Below are 22,028 nucleotides of genomic sequence, written 5' to 3'. Positions count from 1 at the left end.
AAAGAAAATCCAGTGACACCACTGCTGCAGAGAGATTATTCTGTGGTTTGAGACAGATATGATGTTCAAATATTTTCATCACTGCTGCTCCACTGAAACTGAACAGGCTGAACGAGGGATTAAATACTACCAGGAAATAAAACCCGAAGGAGCAAAAACACAACGACACACCTTAAGGAACTTCCATGTTATTGGATAAACATGTTTTTGTAGTATTTGATTAAAATGTACAGTCAAAAACTAATGGACACCTCCAAGACATAGAAAATACACCTGAATGTCCATTTTATGCACCTTCAACAACCGTTTTAACCTTGACCTTGAGCTACTTAGACAAACAGAAATGCAGTTTGTTCAGTGGGTGGAGCCCTAACCCTGAAGACAACAATGACACAAGATAAGGTGACTCTGAATTGTTGGCACACAGTGTTTAACCTGGTTTGACTGAACTATCCCTATCTCAGAATCATAAATACTTTATAGTTCCCATACCGGGAGTTGAACCCGGGCCACCTGGGTGAAAACCAGGAATCCTGACCGCTAGACCATATGGGACCTTAATCAATCAATCCCCGGTCTTCTCCATGACAGGCGGATATACTGTCCACTATACTAACAAGGAATCTTTCACCTGTAGTCCTCTCCTCTTTGACAAACAGGGAAGAGCACCAACTGTTGACATCCAAAGTTATGCACATTCAAGTTTCACATTATATTAACAGAACAGAAGGAAACTGCTTCCTGTTACTGCTACTGTGTTTTATCAATAATCCCCTCAGATGTGAAATGATACACCTGTAGCCACCACATCCTGTGGGGGGAAGAGATTTACAGTAATGTGATCTCACTCTGCAGCGGCATCACAGATGGTTTCTCACCAGTAATCTGCTGGTGCAAACTGTTGCAGATCGGGACTTAAAATGTGGGCATACAGAGACGTTTGAGTCACCAACTGCAACTAAGAGACTGTGTGAAAGTTATCGGGGGGGGTTTGTATTTGTTTTCTACTGAGGGAGAACAGGGAAATGTTTTAAATCTTTTCATGCCAAAGATTTATATTTTAGTCATCCTTTTATTGCAAGATTTACTGTAAAAAAAAAAGATTGAATAGTTACATCATACATCTGTAACGGGGCTTTTTTACGTCTAGCTATAGGACCTGATCTACTGAGAAACAGTACATGGGAATCTTCAGGGTATCTGCAGGTCTTGACAAGTCTTAATATATTTACCTCTAAAAAAGGCCTTAGAAGGTATTTAAAAGTCATAAAAGTCTTGCCATAAGAAGTAATTATAGTTCTAAAATGCCCTTGTGTCTGATTGACCCCAATTATTATTATTATTATTATTATTATTAAAATAAGACATGATAACATAATAAAGTAAAAACAAAACAACAATCTAAGAATAAAAGATCATTATTAAGGTGCAAAAACCAAATGTACACAGTGCCAGATATGTAAACAGGTTAATGGTAAGTATCAAAAGTATAAACATAAACTGGTTAACAGTAAGGTGCAAATCCAAAATATACACAATGCCAAAATAACAGGTTAACAGGTTAATGGTGAGGATCACAGACGTTTATATATAAGAACTGGACTTAAATGCAACATTGCAGATGCCATCAAGCAACAAATGTGTGCGAGGGAAGGATGGAGGTGCTAGAAATAGTGTCTGCACTACTGAGACTTCTCACTGTGTGCGTGGTTGTGTGTTTCCACATGTACAGTAGGTGGCAAAATTTAATTGGGGCTGAGCACATCATGCAATAGCAACACTGTCCCAGATGGTGTCACCTTAGTGCTTTGTGTTAAAATTACCTCTCATCTCTGGAGAGAATTAACCTCCATCTCTGGATGAGAAAACAATTTGTCTCTCTCAAGACAAACCGCACATACAGCAGCACAGATGGCATCTGTGTGGGAGAACATTTGTGTGATCAGATACCACATCTTTTGCATTTTGTTTACATTACACAGTGGGTTGTTGCAACTGAATAGGTGGTTCCCTGTGTTAGTCAGGAGCCTGGCTGGTAAATAGATTTGTCTGCTGTTGTGGGGTCAAGCCTGTGACATTTTGGTGCCCCTCCACAAGTCCCTCCTCTTTCTGATAATGCTAAATGCTAAGGCTTAGCATAAAGACTGGAAACAGGAAGCAAACAGCTAGTCTGGCTCTGACCAAAGGTAACAAAATCTGCTTACCACCAATGTACATGTTATATGTCGTCTGTTTAATTCACACAAAAACCGATGGGCCAAACTATTTCTTGGGTGAGTGCAGAGTCTTCATGGTATAAGCTAAGCTAACCATCTTCTGGCAAAAGCCTCACATTTAAAAGATAGCAGAGTGGCATATTCGCTTTTTATGCCGAGAATTTGATACCACTCTCGTATGTGTCCTTTAAATATGAGCCAGGAGATGGTTAGCTTAGCCTAGCATAAAGACTGGAAACAGCTAGCCTGGCTCTGTCCAAAGGAAACAAAATCTGTTGCCAATTTACATGTGTCATCTGTTTAATTTGTCCAAAAATCAAACTGTAAAAACGACAAACTTCGTGAGCGAGTACAGTGTCTTTATGCTAAGCTAAGCTAAGCATCTCCTGGCTACAGTCTCAAATTTAACAGACAGGTATCAGAGTGGTACATTCGCTTTTTTGCTGAGAGTTATATGATCGATACCGCTATCTGTCCGTCAAATATGAAGCCAGAGCCGGAAGATGGTTAGCCTAGCCTAGCATAAATACTGGAAGCAGGGAGAAACAGCTAGCATGGCTCTCTTCAAAGGTTAAAAATGCCAACTTTCAGCACCTCCTAAAGCACACAAATGAAGGCATTATATCTCGGAAGTGTAAAAACAACAACTTCCAGTTTTACAGGGTTAGCTAGGCTAGCTGTTTCCCCCCGTATCCAGCCTTTGATCTAGGTGTAGCTTCACTTTTATCATACAGACATGAGAGTGGTATCGATCTTCTCGTCTCACTTATGGAAAGATATCTAATAAATGTATTTCCCAAAATGTCAAAGACTATCTCTGAAGATTGTCAGCCTTGTGTGAAACATGTTTAACTTAATTTTAGGGACAGAACGGCTACAGCTCGTTTGAGATGCTTAGCAAGTGACACCATCTCTGACTGTCCGTTTCACACTGAATCTGATGGATAATATGAGGGCCTTTATGCACTTTCACACCCACAGGGGAACTATTTTTTTTATAGTACTGTCAGTTTTGAACAAACTTGCAGTACATTCAAGTCAAGGTCACACAAGTATTGTCTCTCTTGCGTCACAGATACCTGTGATGCATTCACAAATACACACTATCTCCGGTCATGTGAATGCCATTTCTGAACTGTGCTGTAGTTTATCATATCAGATCTTCTCTATTGTCGGTGCAGCAGCTTGTTCTGTCTCTGTACTACTCCACCCAAGTGACAGCTGGTTGTGAAAAAAAGAAAAATTCCTCATCTCTTTCTCTCTCTCCGCTATCGCTGCATCATTTCATCGCCCTCTTTCTGCTGCTGCCAGCACATTCATTCTCCCCTGCATGTAGTTTGATCCAGAGAGGACAACAACACTGCGGGGCTTTGCATGGTGTGTGCATCTGTACTGTATATTATTTAATGACGTGTCTGTTAATGAAAATGTAAAACTATGTTTAAACATTCAAACCACTACATTACACTGATTAAACAGTAAAATCCCAGTTCGTCTATTTAAGTTCCCCACAGGAGCTAGAATCCTTCACAGTGAAATGTTTGGGTATACATATGTTCAGATTTAAATATCGCGAGAGTTGGGCTACACAGGTGCGAGGCTTTGAGCTCAGAGAGATGCTACCTTCACAGGCTGTTGGAAATGTTGAGATTCTCAATGAAAAATGCATGAACAACCCTGAAAAATGTGAATGAAGTCACTGATACTGAGTTTTCTTGTTAATTTTCTTTGAGAGAAGCCATTTTAACAATAAAGAGCTTATATCATACAAAAAATGTATTTATTTTTGTACTGTTTGTATTATTGTCCAATATTATTATTATAATCTGATAGGTCACTGTTGATCTTTGCAGTATTACAAGACCTAATTTTCCTGTACCTATGTACCTCTTTCATACCTGTATATGACGTAGGTACCTATCAGTATACCACGTGCCTGTATAAACTTACCTGTATATTACAAACCTGCACATATATGTGAATACATACATAAATTGTTAGTTATATATTTTGGTTTTGATCAGACAAAACAAGACATTTGAAGACGTCACCTTGAAATTTTCCCTGTTTTCTGACATTTCATAGACAAAATGATGACTCGATTAATCTGGAAAATAATTGGCAGATTGATCGATATTCCAATTAAACACCTTGACACACTAATACAAAAGATTAATACACAGTTTCTGCTAGACTTGCACAATGAATGTGCAGCATATTATCAGGCTTCTTTTTTAGTATATTTATATGATAAAGACTAATAAGTAAATTAGGTTGTGAGTCGTGGCAGTCAATGACATAAGTGAGGATGTGTGTGAGTAACGTAGAGTGGGTGTGGAGAGGTGGAAAAATGAAAAAGAAAATAGTTTAATAAAGTAAAATTCAAGCGGAACATGTTTGAAAAACCTTTAAAAAATAATCTAATTAAATCACAAACTTTTCATTATAAAACAGCTCATCTTGAGTATTGAGATGTGCTGTCCCACGACACAGAGTCACTGTGTCTCCACCATCTGTTCTCAGTGCATCATGCATGGTGCAACACATTGCGTCACACGTATCTGCCTATGATGAAAACGCAAATCGGTGCAGCCGGATTTTACGCGGTGCACCTGAAGGCAACGAGAGAGAGAGAGAGAGAGAGAGAGAGAGAGAGAGAGAGAGAGAGAGAGAGAGATTTGTTCATCAGCGCTTTTCCGTTTTCTGGGTCCTCGCTCTGCCTCCTCTGTCGTGTCACCGGAGTGAAAAAAAAGAGGAAGGAATATGGTTTCATCTGACGCTCCTCCCGTTTCAGCGCTGCTGTAGCGGATCTCTAGCGGGAGCAGCAGGCTGGGGATCGGTCCGGCATACAAACCCCCTCTATACCTGAAACAACCACCTTCCCCCGTTACCAACCAGCCTGCAGGAGCACTACCAGCACACCGGGAGACATAAATGGGTGAGATACAACGCCTTTTTTTGCCTCTAATTTGGAGAATGCCCAAAAATAGCCTCCAGCGCCTCTGCGCATCTGGATGGGCAGGAATAAACGCCCGGTCCAGATGCGCGCTGGGTTCAGCCTCTCTCCTTCCTCCCCCTCTCCTCTCCTCCCTGCCTCACCTCCCCTGACGTCGCTTCAGACATAGATTCAGCTGTTTGTAAGTGACCGCACGGGCTTGGCGTTTCACAGTGTTTCCGATGTTTTATTCATGATTAGAGAGCTGCGCGTGGGTGTGCAAGCGCGGCCGTGCGGGTGCGATTTGAGGAAAGCGGCGGGTCACATTGATGAGTTGCAGATGTTGACACGTTTACATTCACTCTCTGTCTGTCTGCCCATTGTGTTACACAGTGTTTGAGTCCCTCCAGCTCCCCGGCTCTCTCTGTGGATGAAACGGGCCTGACTGTGACATCCCTCCCATCTTCGCCATCATTTCCCACAGCACTGCGCTGTTGCACACAATGCATGAACATTAATTGCAGTTTTGGTGGACGAGTCATCAATCAATTAAGTGCATATACAAATTAGCTGATGCCATGCAGGGCTGGACGTGGTGCTTCCTTTTTCGTTTCATGCTACTTTTTAATCTGCGTATCTAGATGAAGACATTCCTCTGGATGACACTTCGTAAAGTAAATTAAATTAATGCCTGGTCGATCAAATTAATGTTCTATAATATTAAACAGTAATGAAGATAGTCAATGCAGCCCTTGTCCAAGCTACTTCTGTTCTATTCCCTTTGCATGCATACTTTCTGTTGGACCTTTGTCTGCTGCATGTGTACAAACAATGCACAGGGAAACACTCACAGGCACACAGTTATACACATCAGTCAAGGCTGGATTTCCAACTGGGAAATGCAGCCAACTACCTACATTTCCCAAGACCATCACGGGCCCCTTGTGTTCGTGCTGTGGTTTGGTTGTAATATGCTGAAACTACAAGCGTCTTTAAACAGGTCCTGCATTGGAGCTAAACCTTAAAAAAAGCCCTGTAGTTTTAATACCTTCATGTGTTGCATTCAGAGGGTGCACATCCCTTCATAAATCTGTTACTTGAAGGGGACAGGATGCATACACAATGCACAGAGAGATGATAGTGGTGATTGTGTGTGTGTGTGTGTGTGTGTGTGTGTGTGTGTGTGGGGGGGGGTGTCAACGGAGGCCCTCAGCTAATCTTTACCCCCAAGTGAGTTAATCCGTGCATGACATTTGTACAAGGGGAGTAAGTTGCCTGCTTTTTATTGTCTAGTTATTATTTTTAACCTGTTATTCAAGATCTACACTCGGTTTATAATGTTCAGTTTTTGGTGACATTGTTAGAAATGTGTCGGCAACACGTCTGTATATAAAAATTAACATTACAGGCATCATAAAAGTAGACTTGATGGCAGAGCAGCTGTATTGGATTGCATTCGAGTGTTCCTAATAAAGTGGCCGCTGAGTGTATTTAGATGCTGTGCAAGACACCAGATAAAGAAATCTTTAATTTAAAGACATTAAGGCCCTTTTTATGTAATTTTACATTAAACTGGCCTGAAAAGGCAGGACTGTAAACAGCTTGTGGTAATGCACTTTGCATTCTTGAGCCCATTTTGTTGTTTTGCTTATAGATAACACCTCCAGTGGATAGCTTTCTGTAATTGTGCTGTTGCTGCAGTTTTCAAGGAGAAAAAAGTGCCAGCTTTGTGATAAAACTGTGACCTTCAGTTACTCAGAACTGAAGACCAAGTGTTTGACTTTGCACAAATATTCAACAGTTATACAGACACATTATGTTAAAGGAGCTCGGTTTCTCTTCCGTCAAAGTGATTCAATGAGACTGAAAGACCTGTGGCACTTTTCTCACCCGGAATTGAAAAACTTTCACTCTCTCTCTCACTTTTGCTGTGCTGTCCTTGTCATTGCTTTCCCCACCTACATCGAAAACCCAAAGATGAATGCACAAAAGTTCTTATCTGGGGGTTGTCGAAAGGCATTCTGGGAAATGGTGAGTGCTGGGAATTAGAAATAGACAATGCAGGTTGAGGGAGCAGAGTAGATCACAAAATAGCTTCCCGCGATGTATAATGAGCAGAGAATGGTTGGGATTTTCCTTCAACGTGGGAGAATTTGCTGAAGTCTGTGATCTGATCCACAGTTGGAGTGGGTGGCTTTGGCTCCCAGTGGGCTGCAGTCCAGCGTGAATGTTTTACCGACAGAAACACGCAGCTGTTCTTGACATCATCAGCGACAGCACTGAAACATACCCACAACTAAACACAGGGTTGCTGTGAACCAGTGAAATGTCAGCATGGCTTTGCAGAGTGTCTGTATGTGTAGTTTCCCTTTATCTAAACTAACTGCAGCTGTTTGGAGGAAGCTCAGTTCCTGTATGTGTGTGTGTGTGTGTGTGTGTGTGTGTGTGTGTGTGTTTCTTGACCACTTGAGTGGGAGTTTTGTTTTGTCTGCAGAATTTCAAATATTCTGTCTCTTGTCATCTCAAGGCCTCCCGTCTGTCATTATTAGCCACCATGTATCACCACCGTCATGAGTGTTTAAGTGTCAAAAAGTCTTGTTCTGCCAACACTTGTTCACCATTTAACATCATATATGATACAAACAAGCAACAAATCCTCATATTTGAGAAGCTGGAAGCAGCAAATGTTTGGCATTTTTGCTTGAAAAGATTAATCGATTAGTAAAATAGTTGACTAATTGGCTAATCATTGCAGCTGTGTATAAGTTTGGTAAAGCATTATGTTTGTTTAACATTTATTGTAAATGCAGGCCTGGTATTTATATTTTACTCAAATATAGTCCATATATTCGTTGACCATATTCTTGAAACTAAGCTGGCATGTTTTGCTAGCTAGCTAGCTATGAGGCTAAGGTTGGATGTGTTGTTAGAAAGTGTATTAGTGAGAAAACATGAAGCTAATTTATATTTTTATTACAGTTAAAACATTTCTGGTAAGGTCCAAGCTATTTCTGTTACTTTCCTACTTCCACATGTTTGACCCAAACTTATTAGCGCTCTTTAGCGAGCACTTGTTAGCGTGTTAGCAATATACATCATGCAGACGTCAAGCAACGTTAGCATTTGGAGTCCAGTATTCAGTAACTCCAGGTAGAAAACTATCTGGCTTTTTAGCTGTTAAATATTCAACTTTCGTCACCACAGTTGTCAGCTTTGTCATTTGGTGCCGCGCAGGTAGCGTACAGGCTATTTTAGCTATTGAGACTGAACCATAAAGTTACAGTAGCTAAGTTAGCAGACCATAAAATCACAACAATGAACTAAAAGAGGCTAACAAGCTTCTTAGAGCGGCAGACTTCTGTTGCTTTGTCATATTTACCTCACCTACAGTCTGTATCTGTAAGGACATCTAATCATTGGCCTTTGCTGGTACTTGATAAGCATTTGTAATCTTGATTCTGCCCACATTGTCATCAGATCTTTACATGCAATGCGGTGCTGGTGCATCCCAGGTCAAGGGAAGTGATGTTATGGACTCTATTTATGTATCCTTTGCTGAGGAAGCATGTTTATTTATACCAGGTATGAATGGGGTCTGCAGGTGACCCCTTTTTGTTTTGCAAACGTTACTCAAACAGGAGTAAATAATGTATTTGTTTGGGGGATATTTTCAGCCATGGATTTGGTGCTCTAGTGAGTAATTACAGCGGCAGCACAGTGTACATTGATGGTTTTCATAGGATTTGTTGACAATAAGAAAAATGTAGCATATCAGAAGAATTATTATTTAATATAAAAACATCAATTACTTAATTATCATATGATTTACGCAGCTTTACTGGCTTTTTTGTAAGAGTTTCCTTTGCTGTGGCCGTCGTATTTCTTAGCAGATCGTGATTGTGTTTGTATCCCATCATGCTGTCATGTAGACAATAAACGGAGGCTGTTTGCTTTGTAAACTCATATCCAGTGTGCGTCTGCTGCAAGTCTCAGTTTCCACTCGTTCTGCATAGCTTCGCACCAGACAGAGCTCTCATTTGGCATTAAACTTTGTCTCACTTTTAACTTACACCCTTCTTTGCACTCAGCAATGTGCGCTCGGTGCAGAGCCACAAGCTGTCGTCTTCTTCAGCAGTGTATGTGTTGCTGACTGACGTGGGTGGGTGGGTGGACTGCAGTGTGCTGTCCTGCTCTGCCGCTCAGATGTACTGTAATGTGGTTAATGTGGACGACTGCTACGAGCTCTCAATTCACTGTACGAACTTCTCCTTACTGAAGAACCTTCCTGTTCCACTCTCGTGGTATCTTCCACTTCCCCCACACACACATCACAACTGAGAGGAGCCGAAAAAGAAAATGGTATTTGTGCCACGTCGCTGTCTGCCTGTAATCTCTCTAGTTATCTGAAGCCAGAATCATATCCTCCCCATCTGAGCACCAGGCCAACTTGGACTACAGTCGTCTGCTTTGTCTGCTTAATATTGATGTCTTTTTGAAGTTCTCCTTCTTCTTCCCCGTGATGTAAACTCTCAGCGATGCCCTGACCTTCCACTTTAACACAACTGCTTTCACAAGAAATGTGATCTTGTGGTGGATTCTGGCTAGTGTCATCATTTGGGGAGTTTGCCTGTTGATGCATTGGTGTGTAAATACACGTTATCCTATATGTATGTGTGTGTGAGGGGAGGATCGTTTTGGGGAGGAAGCCAGTGTGTCTGAGTCATAGCTACCCCTTTATGCTGTTGTTCCCATGGTTACCCCAGCCCCGAAACTCCCCCGCCCCACCCCCCCTTTAGCTGCCCACACAGTTTAGACAAGGATCAGGCCTCGGCGGCCGATATATATATGTGTGTGTTTGTGAGTGTGAGTGTGCAAAGGATTAGGGTTAAGAAAGCTATATGTGATATGACACATTCAGTACATTTTTAGTATTATTATTATTATTATTATTATATAGTATTATCAGCTGCACGAGCAGTCACAAGGTTTTTGTGCGAATGTATGAGTTGGTGTGTGTGATGTTTAGAGAGGGGGAAAGAGAGAGGAGGCGTGTTATTAGGTCAAATACCGATTAAAAGAATGGCAAAGTATAACTAACTCTAATGAAAGGTATTCTGTGGAGTTTTTGGTAGCGCAATGTATGCACTTGTATTGTGCATGCTAACACGTCAAGATGCACATTCATGCTGCCATTGTTACGCTATTCCACTGATCAACAGTTTGTGGCGGTAACAAAGAAGCGTAGAAATGTGCCAACAAAGGCAGAGAAAAAGAAGATCGCAAGTTAGCGAACATGGATGGAAACAGTGCAGGAATTTGTGTTTAAATAATCAGCTCAAGTGTTTTAGGCTTTCAAGGACAATCCTGTTTTATGAAGAGGGAAATGCCGACCTCAAGGACACACACTATGTGTTCTGGTGAGAAACACTGAATGTAAAAATAACTTGTTTACTAGAAAACTCCACAGCACACCTTTAATTAGAGAGTGAAAACACATTTCCAGATTGAAAGTGAAACTCAGAGCAGCAGAGGGATCACTATGGAATGACTGTATTTGTGCAGTGGAAATGTACATTACGCTGAATTTAACATTTGAGTAATGACAGCACAAGTAATCCCGCGTCCCTCTCGAGGATTTTTGTGGCCTGTATTTATTTGTGTGTATTAGAGAGTTGGCCATGTTTTGAATGCCATTTGAGGAAACGAAACCATCATCATAATTAGAGCTTACACCAAAGAGAAATCAGTTTACTTTATCTCTGCAGTGTTGCAGGCCAGAGTAAACATCATTTTAATGTAAAATCCCATTGTAGTCGTTGTGGGATTGTGTGTGTTTTTCGTGTGTGTGTGTGTTCCTCTTTCACTTTCAGCTTTGAATCGATAAATACAACTAGCACATATGTCAAATTCCCAACCATGTGCCAGTGATTAAATATAGAACAATGTGACACCTCTGCAATGTTTGACCTTTTATTGCGGTTTATAGTTAACACTCTTTCTTTCATTTGCACAGTGGAGGCCGTGGTGGAGTTCGACTATGAGGCTCAGCAGGACGATGAGTTGAGCCTGACGGTGGGCGACATCATCCTGAACATACGGCGGGACGATGGAGGATGGTGGGAAGGCGAGCTGGGCGGACGCAGGGGGTTGTTCCCGGATAACTTTGTCAGAGTGAGTAATCACAATCACGCCCCTCTTTCTCTCCTCATTCTCAGTTTCTTACTCGCTTCATAAACCCACAAGAGGCCTTCCATAAATAGCAGCAGAGTAAACACTCAGTGTGCCACTGCAGTGTGGTTTGCTTGGGGTGTTTTAGTGAAAGAAAACACACCACATTCATTTCACTTGACAGGTTATGTTAAGGTGGAGTTTGTGGTCACACTTTATATTAAGGTTAAGATTAGGTTTAGTGTGAAGGCGGAGAGTCTGCCGGTAAGAACACAACTTTTTGTCTTTGCCGCCTTCGGAAACCAGAAAGATATTACGCTCTCCACTGACCAATTGTTAATATCCAAATATAACATACAGATAAATGACATTAGCGAGAAAAACCAACAGAAAATATCTTAGTAATCTATTTTGATGATGTTGGTGGAGGACACGTCGGTTCCCATCAACGGGGTTGTGATCTAGTGACTGTGAAAGCCTTATTCCCAGTATGGAAGAATCTGCATTTGTTTTGTTTTTCTCCACTCATTTCAATTTGTACCCAGGTTGTATGTTAAAGACCCAACACATGACCAAAGTTCCTATGCAACACATGTAAATGTCCCCTCAGAGAAGTCTTCATTTTATTCTGTCTGTCTTTAAGATGCTGCACGCTGCAGTTAAAAAAAAAGCTGACGAAGTCTAAAAAAAAAAAAAGGGAAGCTTGAAATGAACAAGTTTTGCTGTCTGACCACGTCTTAAATCACACCTGCAAACCACCCGCTGTCATGGAGACGGGCACCAAATGGCATAACGACTCGCACTGTTGGACGGTCGATCCTCAAAAGCGTTCCTGGTGATGCACTCATTTGTACACGCGAAATAAGACGGACATAGTTCTGTAACGATTGATCAAAGAAAGCTAGAGAGAGAAGTTCAAGCCCTGGCTCCTCTCTCACCTCTGCACAGCTGATCAATTACTGCATGGTCGACCAATGCCAACGCTGGAAAGGTGTGAGGGGGTTTCGGAAGCTGTTTGACCATTTGACAAGCACTTCTGGTGAAGTATACTGGCACCTTGAGGCTCCTGCGATACATTCAGAGGCTCCAGGGTCTGGTTGGTAGCCTGTCCTTAGCTGGCAGTTGTCTAGCAACACATATGTACTTCCAGCCTCTCTAATGGGAATATTTGCTGGTTTTCTTTTCCTTCTATGATGGTGAACTGATTATATTTGGTTTTTGGATTAGTGATCAGACAGAACAAGACATTTGAAGACGTCACACTGGGCTCATGTGATGGACATGTGATGGACATGTGATGGAAGTAATTGTTAGCTGCAGATCTAGTTCATATGTCCTGTTGGATTGTGATAGAGAAAGACGTGTCTGTAGGTCTGCTGGTGGCTCAAAGTGAATTAGACATGTAGATGTGAGAGTAAAGATTCAGGAATGAGCAAAGTCAGTCCAAGCGTCTGATGTGCATAGTAAAATAGTGTGTTTGCGGTAATGAGAAGAGGGAAGTATCTTGTTCAATGTACCATGAGGGGAAGTAGAAAAATGCCACAAGCCGAGGCCATCAGATAGTAGCGCTCACATTTTGACAGTGCTGAAGAAGTCCGTCCATTATCAGGTGGCCGGCTGTGCAGTCAGGCTTTATTTGTGCTGACTGAATGTCACAGCTCTCATTCACTGTCAGGGAGCCGGACAATGGGCCTGCGAAGGCTCACTGACAGTGTTTGCATGGATGTGTGTTCATGTGTGTGAGAGCGGGAGAGACGGAGGGAGGCTGTGAGTAATGCAGTAATGCCAGACTGGTCTGTCACAAGACTGCAGTTATGGGAATCAGTGACATTAAGCTTCGCAATGCTGATGAATGTGTGTGTGTGTGTGTGTGTGTGTGTGTGAAGGAAGTGGGGGATGTGAACAGACAGGTTGAAAAGGGGGACAGGAAGTGATGGTATGCAAGCAGCCCCCACTGGTGCCGTCATGGCTGCCAACCGGCAAAGATAACTGACTAATGCTATTAAGGTGAAGGTCCCTGAATTAACTTTTTCATTTAAAAGGTGTGTTTGTTTCCAAACGTCAAACCGCCCAGAGTTGTAATTTAAGAGGGGTCAGCTCAGGTTAACAAACTGCTAATTCTGGACTTTGCCAGTGTTATTAGTCGCTTAATTTAGTTACAGATATGATGAGACTTCAAGCTACTAAAGCTAGCTTACTGGAGATGCATTAGTGTGCAAATATATGTGTTTGTCAAAGCCTAGAGATGTTATTAGCTGTCCAACCAACTAGCTAAACTGACTTTTATCTAAAAACCACATATTTTCACAGGGGAAATTCAGTCAATTGACCATAAGATCTGTCGAAATAATGTATTTAGAAACACAATCAGCTGCTTTCAGCTACTGTTTCTCAAGAAGAGGGAGCTCCGATATTGCTGCCTTACAACACCTTAAAAGACTATTGATAATAATTTTTTCTCAGCTAATCAATTTGTCTATGAAATGTCTGAAAATAGTCTGGGGGGTGTGTGTTTATGGGAAGTGCTGTAATCATGTGACCTCTGTAGATTAGACGAGCAGGTGTTGCAAATCAGGACCACATGCTTTGATTTGACACAAAATGCTATTCATTGATCTTCATGGTGCAGAAGAGCAGCTGGATTAAGTCACTTTTAAGACGTTAAGTCGCTGCAGATGTCTAGAGAGCTTTTTTTTTATTTGACAGTGTAATTAGCTAATCGCTTTGTCTGTAAAATTTCAGAAAATACTAAAGAAAATACCATTATAGATTCCCAGAGTCCATGATAATGTCTTTAAATGTCTTGTTTTGTCCAACTAAAACCCAAAGATGTTCAGTTACACATACTATATACAAATACAATTAACAATTATGAAAAACAGAGAAGAGCAGCAAATCCTTACCCTTGAGTTTGTGCCTTAAAAAATGCCTTAATTTTCTGATAAGTTGATCATCTTATTGATTAATCAATGAATTGTTTCAGCTCTAACTTGAACCAAAAAGGCTCACTCTGCATGTTGACATATCTTAACTTTTAGCTTGTGTAAAAGCTGTCTTTCAGTATGACCAGTGTTGCTCAATAAGGATGGGCTTCAAGAAAAGAAGGGAAATAATATTTTGCGTCATTGTTCCTGTGCATTTCACAAGGATTTTGTTTTTTACAAGGAAAGCTCTTTTAGTTTCCTCTCTGAGTTATAGTTTGTTTTGTGGCGCTGAGACTAACATGTCCTTCACAGTGGACGTTAGCTGCTGCACTGCATTGTTTTGCATTATATGCGGTGACTGGGATGAAAAGGTCAGAGGTCTGGTGATAGGGGATGCACAGAGCAATGTTAAGCATGAGAGCAGTGCAGAGTAAACCACGTACTTTCTGTCAGGCTTTTACACATTACATACACAAACACACACAACCAACACTGCAGCGTACATAATGCAGGTGTTTCCTGTTCAGATATGATGAATCATGTTGTTTCCTCTCCTCTTTTCAGCTGGGTTTCCTTTTAACTCTGGATTACCTCCATATCCCCACAGGAGGAATTGCAGTACAGCATGAATGCGGTCCAAGTAGTAACAAAGGCCTCCAAGAACAGTAGAGTTAGCTCTTTACTTGATTTATCTTGCAAAACCACGCAGTCATTAGCCCCAAACTCAAATATAGCAATTATTTAAATCAAGCAGTGATAGAAAACAGATGGGTTTTGGAATATATGTTCCATTGCTTTTCATGAAGCATGAAGCCAAACAGCTAAAAAACACCGCCTCTCCTTCACCACTCATAAAAAAAGGGAAGCTGTAGGCTAACAAATGGCCGCTGTGGGTTTTTGCGTAGGTTGGCTTGTGCAGTGTCTCCAAGTTAAAAGCATTTTTTTGTGTCTGTGTCTGTGCATGTGAGTTTCTGAATGTGTATGTGTCTGTATCTGATTTTGCAGTACATGAAAGCATGCAGAGTTTAAGCTGGTCCATCTGCACTCTGACTGCAGAATCAATGCCTATTTCTTTTTTTCTTTCTGGCTCTACATTAACACTACATTAGCCTACTTAACAAACTGCAAACATCAAATGTCAGGAAGAGGTAACTGACTGTGGTGTGACTGACCTGACCTCTGTGCACAGATATCATAGATAGATACTTCAACACTGCTGGTAAATAGTGGAGCATTAAGCAGCTAAAGAAAACCTTTAATGCAGGTTAAAGGAATAGTTCAACACTTTGGGAAAAACGCTTTATGTATATGAAGCTACTGCCGAGGCATGATTAGCTTAGCAGCTAGCCTAGCTCTGTCCAGTAAAAAAAAACAAAAAGTGAAGTAAAAAAAATCTGCCTACGATTTGCCTACATTCATGGCTTTGTTGGAGGGTGTGTGAACCTGCGCTAACATTAAGCTAGCTGTTGACGATATCAATAAATACCTCTGAACTGTAGGCTGCCTGCTTGTTAAACCACAACGTCTCGTTTTCTATTTCTGAACATGTTAAATACAGAGGATCTGACATGTGTGTGCACTTTATCAAGGAATTTTTCAAGTAACAATGAACCAACTCTGCTAACGGCAGACAGACAAAGTTAGCAACTAACGTTAGCTGGTGAATAGTGGAGCATTTAGCAGCTAAACAGCCAGTTTTGCCAAAACAACTATACCATATTATATGGTGAAAATGGCCATGAAAGTAGCAAAAAAAAAGGAGGAAAGGAATTATTCAACACTTTGAATTAGCTTAGCTTAGCTTAGCATAGCCGAAAGACTGGAGGCATGTTGAAGCAGCTGGCCTTGCTCTGTTAAGTAAAAAGAACATTTGAGTACCACCTATTCCTTTAAATATATATATATATATATATATATATATATGTTTATCGAGAGGAGGAAGGCAAGAAACCTTATGTTGGTGAGTCCAGTTTTCTATGTGTTTAGTACTCACATGTTGTGGTTTAGAGGACAATTTCTACTCTTTCCTTACATTTTAAGTAGTCATTTCCTGTTTAATTGGCCACTCAACTACGGAAAATGTGAATATCTTCTCTGCTGAGTGCCAAATTTGTGGTTTAAGTTGATAAGGCCGATGCTTTTTTTTTTAAACAAAAAGCTTAAGCTTCAGCGTTGTGTCCAGTCCCCGACCTTTGAAGCTACTCAAATGGCCTAAGATGAGCTTCAGCAGTTGTCTAGGAAACGTCTTCTCTTGTTGATATTTTTGGATCTCAGAGGCTCATTAAGGCTTTCACGCCAAACCCAACCAGAGTGTGTGTGAGGGGTTAGATTCTGTGAGTCAGTATACCCGGGCCCGTATGCTTCACTGAGCTGCGTTCGCCAAAGGCCAGGGCTTATGAAACAGTGTCATGATGAATGTGGTGGAGAGATGTGAACCGTCACGTCTAGTTTTTCTGGGTCTCCGTGTGTGAACGTGATTCCCTGTTTGTTGTCTCTCCATCTGCCGGCTTGTTGATTCTTCTGTCGCTCGGCGTGTTTGTCAGCAGTGTCTCGCTCCGGTTTTCTTGATCGGTTTCGCATGGCGTCTTGTGATTCTTTATGCAAGTGAAAGTCATGTGGGCGGAGGGAAAGGTTGCAGCAGCGAAGGAGGGGGCGAATCTTCTGTTTGTGTGTTTGTCCAGGCTTTGTGAGCTCTGGCTGGTCCTCTGCAGGTAAACAGCGAGGGTCACCTGGGTTACTGACATCTAATACTGCTGCATAACAAATAACCTCCTAACCTTCAGGTTTGTGTGTAACAGTGCTTTTATTCCAAGAGATTTTAATTCTAGTCATTAACCGGCTCATTTGCAGAAATAATAAGACAATAAGACATAAGAATTTGAGGCGCATGTATATTATTAAACGTAATCCAATATTAGTGTTTTTACAGGTACACATTTCCCCTTTCTTTGGCATTAAGAGACTTGTCAGGGCATCGTACTTTGATTGGCTGACAGCTCGGTTACTAAATATAACACGTCTGTTCATCTAAATTTCCTCATCATGTACTCGGCTATTTGTTGTTCCATTTGTTTTTTTGTTCAAAAAGACGAGTAGAATTTGTTATATGTTTTAAATTTCCTTTGAAAGACATCTTATGCTGTAGTAATGTTGCCATTTTGACAAATATTCCAGACTTACAGACAGTATTTAAGTCAGATTTTAGTCATCCTGTGGTGCTTTCAGTTTCAGTTAAAATGTAGTTCCATTGTTATTCTTGTCATAATTTGTACGAGTACGAGTGAAGTTCCCATCTGATGCTATTCTTTAATAAAGCTGCCAGTTAGACAAAGACGTATTTTAATGTTCGCAGGTCTTTCTGTCTCTTTCTCTTCTTCATTCTTGCCTTCTGTTTCTGTAACCTACATTTTTTCACCTGAATCTACCTATTGTTTTTTTCTCCACCATCCTCCCTCACCTCCTCTTCCTCCTCCGCTCAACGCCTCTTCTTCCTCTCTCTCTCTCTCTCTCTCTTCGTAGGAGATAAAGAAAGAAGGGAAGAGGGATGGAGGACAGGCAAGCATGATCAGATCTGACCTTTCCAATGGAAGGGCCAGCCCCGTGTCCGACTCCAGCGTACGACCGGCCAGGAAAGGTACTCGACTCACACACACACACACACACACACACACACACACACACACACACTCGCACACACACACACAGTCACATATGTTCATACATTGCAGTCATCAGGCAGGTTTAAGTCTTCAGTCTCAAACATAGATCCTATTAGTGTAAGGAAGGATTAGGGTCAAGCATTCCTCGCCTTTCTAACATGTACATACACACTCAACATAAACAGTAGTGGAGTGCAACTTAAGTACAAATTTGAGGTACTTGTACTCTTCTTTTAGCCACTTTATACTTACAACAGTACGTTTCAGAGAGAAATATTGTACTTTTTACTCTACTACAATTATCTGACAGCTTTAGTTACAAGTTACTCTACAAATTAAGATTTTTGCACGCAAAATATATGTAAATGTAAAGTACATCTGAAATGATTAGACGATTATTAATTGGTAATTATGTTGATGTATGAATTATTTTTAATTTTGAAGTTTGGACAAAACAAGCATTGTGAAGGCGTCACTTTGGACTCTAATTGTGACGGCATTTCTCACTTTTTTCTGAATTTTTACAAACCAAAACAATCGATTGATTAATGGAGAAAATAATCAGCAGATTAATCCATACTGAAAATAATCATTAATGGCAGTCCTATACAAAATAATTCAAAATGAGCTCTGCCTCAGCCAACTACACTCTAATGATATAATATATAATAGTATAACAGTCACAGGGCACATTTTACTGCATTGAGTACTTTTAATACTTTAAGTTTACATACTTTTACTGAAGTAATATTTTTAATGCAGGACTTTTACTTGTAACAGAGTATTTTTACAGTGTGGTATTAGTAGTTTTACTTAAGTAAAGGGTCTGAATACTTCCTCCACTACTGCATAAGCATGCACACACTCTTACATGCAACACCTTAAAATTTAACTCGAGGAGTGACACCTTGTGGACGGAAGAGGAATCGCAGGGTTACGTCTTAATGCCCCAGCTGGTGTGGAGTGAGTCAAGAGTAATGAGCAGGCTAATGAGTGTAAGACAAACAACTGCAAGGCCAGTGAGAAGCATTTGGTGTCTTTGCTGGTTAGTAAGACTGTCCTCTAATTGAAAGGTCAAAGGTCAGCGTTGTCAGTCTTCAGCCATGAGGGCTTTTAATAAGTCAGTGAACACCTGCTTGCTCACTCTAAGTCATGGATTATGGATAAGTGTGTGGGCTAATTATGTCTCATGTAAGCCTTAAATATGATTGTATGTCTCCTTGTTCTGTGTGTGTGTGTGTGTGTGTGTGTGTGCGAGCAGCAGGAGAGCAAATCCGTAAGCGGAGGTGTAAAGCGGCATTCAGCTACGTGCCTCAGCATGAAGACGAGCTCGAGTTGAAAATAGGAGACGTCATTGAGATTATAGCCGAGGTAAGACTGATTACATTTTACTGGACTCATAATGAAGCTTTTCATTACGGACCTACTTTCATTATCAGCCTCCAAAACACACAAACAGATGTTTTTTTTTAGCACATTTATCACTTGTTCTGTAAAGAGATATGTTGATTAGAGCACAAATATATGAAAGATATAAGAGACGGCAAATTTGTGTTTGTCTAATTTAGAAACAGTGATGCCGTTACATGGTTTGTCCACCAGAGAGTGCTGACAAGTTTATATATCTGTCACAGTTCTTTCACAACCAAATATAAGGGATCTAGAGTTGAAATAATTAATAAATTAAACCCTGAGGTGATTAACAGAAAATTAAACTGCAGCTATTTTGACAATTGATTAAATAATTTGAATAAAAAGCAAAAGAAATTCACTGTTGCAGCTTCTCAAATGTGAATATTAGTTGTTTTTCTTAATCTTCAATTACAGTGAACTGAATATCGTCGGGTTTGAGGCTGTTTATAGAAGTAAACAAGCATTTTGAGGATGAAGATTGTGACGTTTTTCACTATTTTCTGATATCTTACAGACAAAACTATAATCGATTAAATAATTGGCAGATTGCAGCCCTAAAGGGATCCTTTGGGATCCTAAAGGGGACTTTTTGAACTCTCACTCTCTCTCAATATCAGTATCAGTCTAAACAATCCATCGCCAGTCAGAGTCTGTTTTTGCTACCTTTGATACTGTCAAGTTTATTTGTATATCACCTGTCAACAAGTGCTGTACATAAAAAAGATATAAATGCAACACAAGGCGATATAAAAAGACATAAACAGGACTTTAAAAAACAGATTAAAGTGCAGATTCACAGCAGAGCAAGATATGAATCAATAGTCCCGAACTTAACTAAATAAAAGGCGATGCGGCAAACTTGTTTTATGGCTCGATTTTAAAGAACTGAGAGTCGGAGCAGACCTCAACTCTTCTGGGAGTTTGTTCCAGGTGTGTGTAGAAACTGAAAGCTGTGTCTCCGTGTTTTGGTTTGACACAGTGACTGCACCTGAGACCAGACCCCCCCCCCCCCCCCCCCCCCCCGAACCAAGTTAATTCTTTGACTCACAGGAAGCCAGCACAGAGTCACCACATGACTTCCTGGTCAGCCCGAGAGACCTTTTTCACAGACGTGCCAAAGCAGGAAAAGCACATTTATTTGATAACATTAAAAAACAGCTGCATTCCATTTAGTTGAGCTACTTCCAGGGTCCTGCTATTGTGCATTGTGAAGGCTTACTGGCACACTTTATGGATCGGAGCCATTGTTAACAAAATGAGTTTCACCTGTGCTTTTCCTGCCACGACAAGTCAAAACGTCCGCTGTGAAAAAGATATTTTCATGTTTGTGTGTGTGCACATCTGTAAGTGGTTTCTCTGTGTGTGCCTGTGTGTCATATGTGTGTTCAGGTAGAGGAGGGCTGGTGGGAGGGATTTCTTAATGGGAAGACTGGGATGTTTCCCTCCAATTTCACTAAAGAGATCCTGGCAGAGTCGGACACGCCCTCCATAGACACCTCGCAGGAGGAGCTGCGCAGCGGCCGCTCCAGTGAGTCTTAGCCAATCAGATCGTGGGAAGGCACCCACACATTAAAACAAAACAAACATAAGCAACTTGCTCTGGGTGCAATATTTATGAATTTTGATTTTTGAATGTTCATGACATTTTCAGATAAATACGTAATTGTTGCAGCAAACTAATATATACTGTCTATTCTGTGTGTGTGTGTGTGTGTGTGTGTGTGTAGGTAAGGACAGCCCAGGCAGTGAAAGTGATGGAGGAGACAGTCGGTCAGAAACAGGGTCAGGAGAAATCCAGCCCAAGAAGGTAATGAACATCTGAGACTGTCCTCCACCCAAACGAATCGGATTTGGCTGTTCAATACGAATATTCGACCATTTGTTCCTTCCCCCCCCCCCCATATAGTCTATCAAGCAATGCGTTATCAAACTGCCAGATTTTTGAAGGGGGTTTGGTGGGAAGTTAACAGTGACGTTCACTAATATAGTAAACAAGCCAAGCTAGGCTAACTTGGCTTGCAATTGTTAGGCTAACAATCATGCAGCTTGTGGTTGTCAGCAGTGCAGCTGTAGATTCAGCCATATTTTGGGAGCAGTGTGAACATACAGATGCTGCAGTAGTGCTGACTTTTAGCTGACTGCAACCACAAACCTTCAGGGCCTCCTCTGTAAGCTAACAGTGGCTCAGTGTTTGATACTCAAGCCGTGAGAGTTTTGGTGAAATGTTTCAGTGTTTCCTCTTTAATCCACCCGCAGGTCCGAGGGTTTGGCTTTGGTGACATCTTCAAAGACCAGCCCATCAAGCTCAGACCTCGCTCGATGGAAGTGGACCCAGAGGGGGACAAGGTGACACACTTACATTTTTTAATACTGTGATCATTGTATTGTGAGTAGTGAGGGAAGGAAGTCCCCAGCCGTGGCTCCTCCTCTTCCTCTGTTTCAGTTTTACAGCACAGGAAGTGGTTTTATTTTGACACACACACACACACACATCCTGCGGGGATTTGACAAGCAAAGCAGAAGTGAGAGCTCCACAGGGCAGAGAGACAGGGAGAGAGGAGGGGAGGTAATACAGTCTCTCACTGACGTTTACATATTCACACACACTGTCTCCTGCTGCTGCCGGCGCTGATGTAGCAGAGCTGCGTCCGTCTGTATTTTAACTGGAACCAGAGGAGAGGACGGTAGGGTCGAGTTTTCTCCATTTCTCTTC

General features: G+C 41.2%; 1 protein-coding gene and 1 non-coding gene across 2 annotated transcripts in view; one reads left to right on the top strand and one right to left on the bottom strand.

Moving 5' to 3' along the window:
- Positions 1-483: 483 nt before the first annotated feature.
- Positions 484-555, bottom strand: trnae-uuc (transfer RNA glutamic acid (anticodon UUC)). Its single transcript has one exon. It is a non-coding gene; the product is annotated as a tRNA-Glu (tRNA).
- A 4,489-nt stretch (positions 556-5,044) lies between these two features.
- sh3kbp1 (SH3-domain kinase binding protein 1) overlaps positions 5,045-22,028 on the top strand; it is a 28,728-nt gene continuing 11,744 nt past the window's right edge. The window contains exons 1-7 of the mRNA XM_070927912.1: positions 5,045-5,154; positions 11,165-11,322; positions 17,763-17,877; positions 19,167-19,273; positions 20,705-20,843; positions 21,043-21,122; positions 21,572-21,661. Of these exons, the coding sequence (XP_070784013.1) occupies positions 5,151-5,154; positions 11,165-11,322; positions 17,763-17,877; positions 19,167-19,273; positions 20,705-20,843; positions 21,043-21,122; positions 21,572-21,661 (693 nt within the window). The 5' untranslated portion in view covers positions 5,045-5,150. The remainder of the gene's footprint in view (positions 5,155-11,164; positions 11,323-17,762; positions 17,878-19,166; positions 19,274-20,704; positions 20,844-21,042; positions 21,123-21,571; positions 21,662-22,028) is intronic.

This window comes from Enoplosus armatus, chromosome 21 (assembly GCF_043641665.1).
Source record: "Enoplosus armatus isolate fEnoArm2 chromosome 21, fEnoArm2.hap1, whole genome shotgun sequence".
Taxonomy (NCBI): Eukaryota; Metazoa; Chordata; class Actinopteri; order Centrarchiformes; family Enoplosidae; genus Enoplosus; species Enoplosus armatus.
The sequence above is the reverse complement of the archived record's forward strand: the minus strand, read 5'-3'. Positions and strand labels throughout refer to the sequence as shown.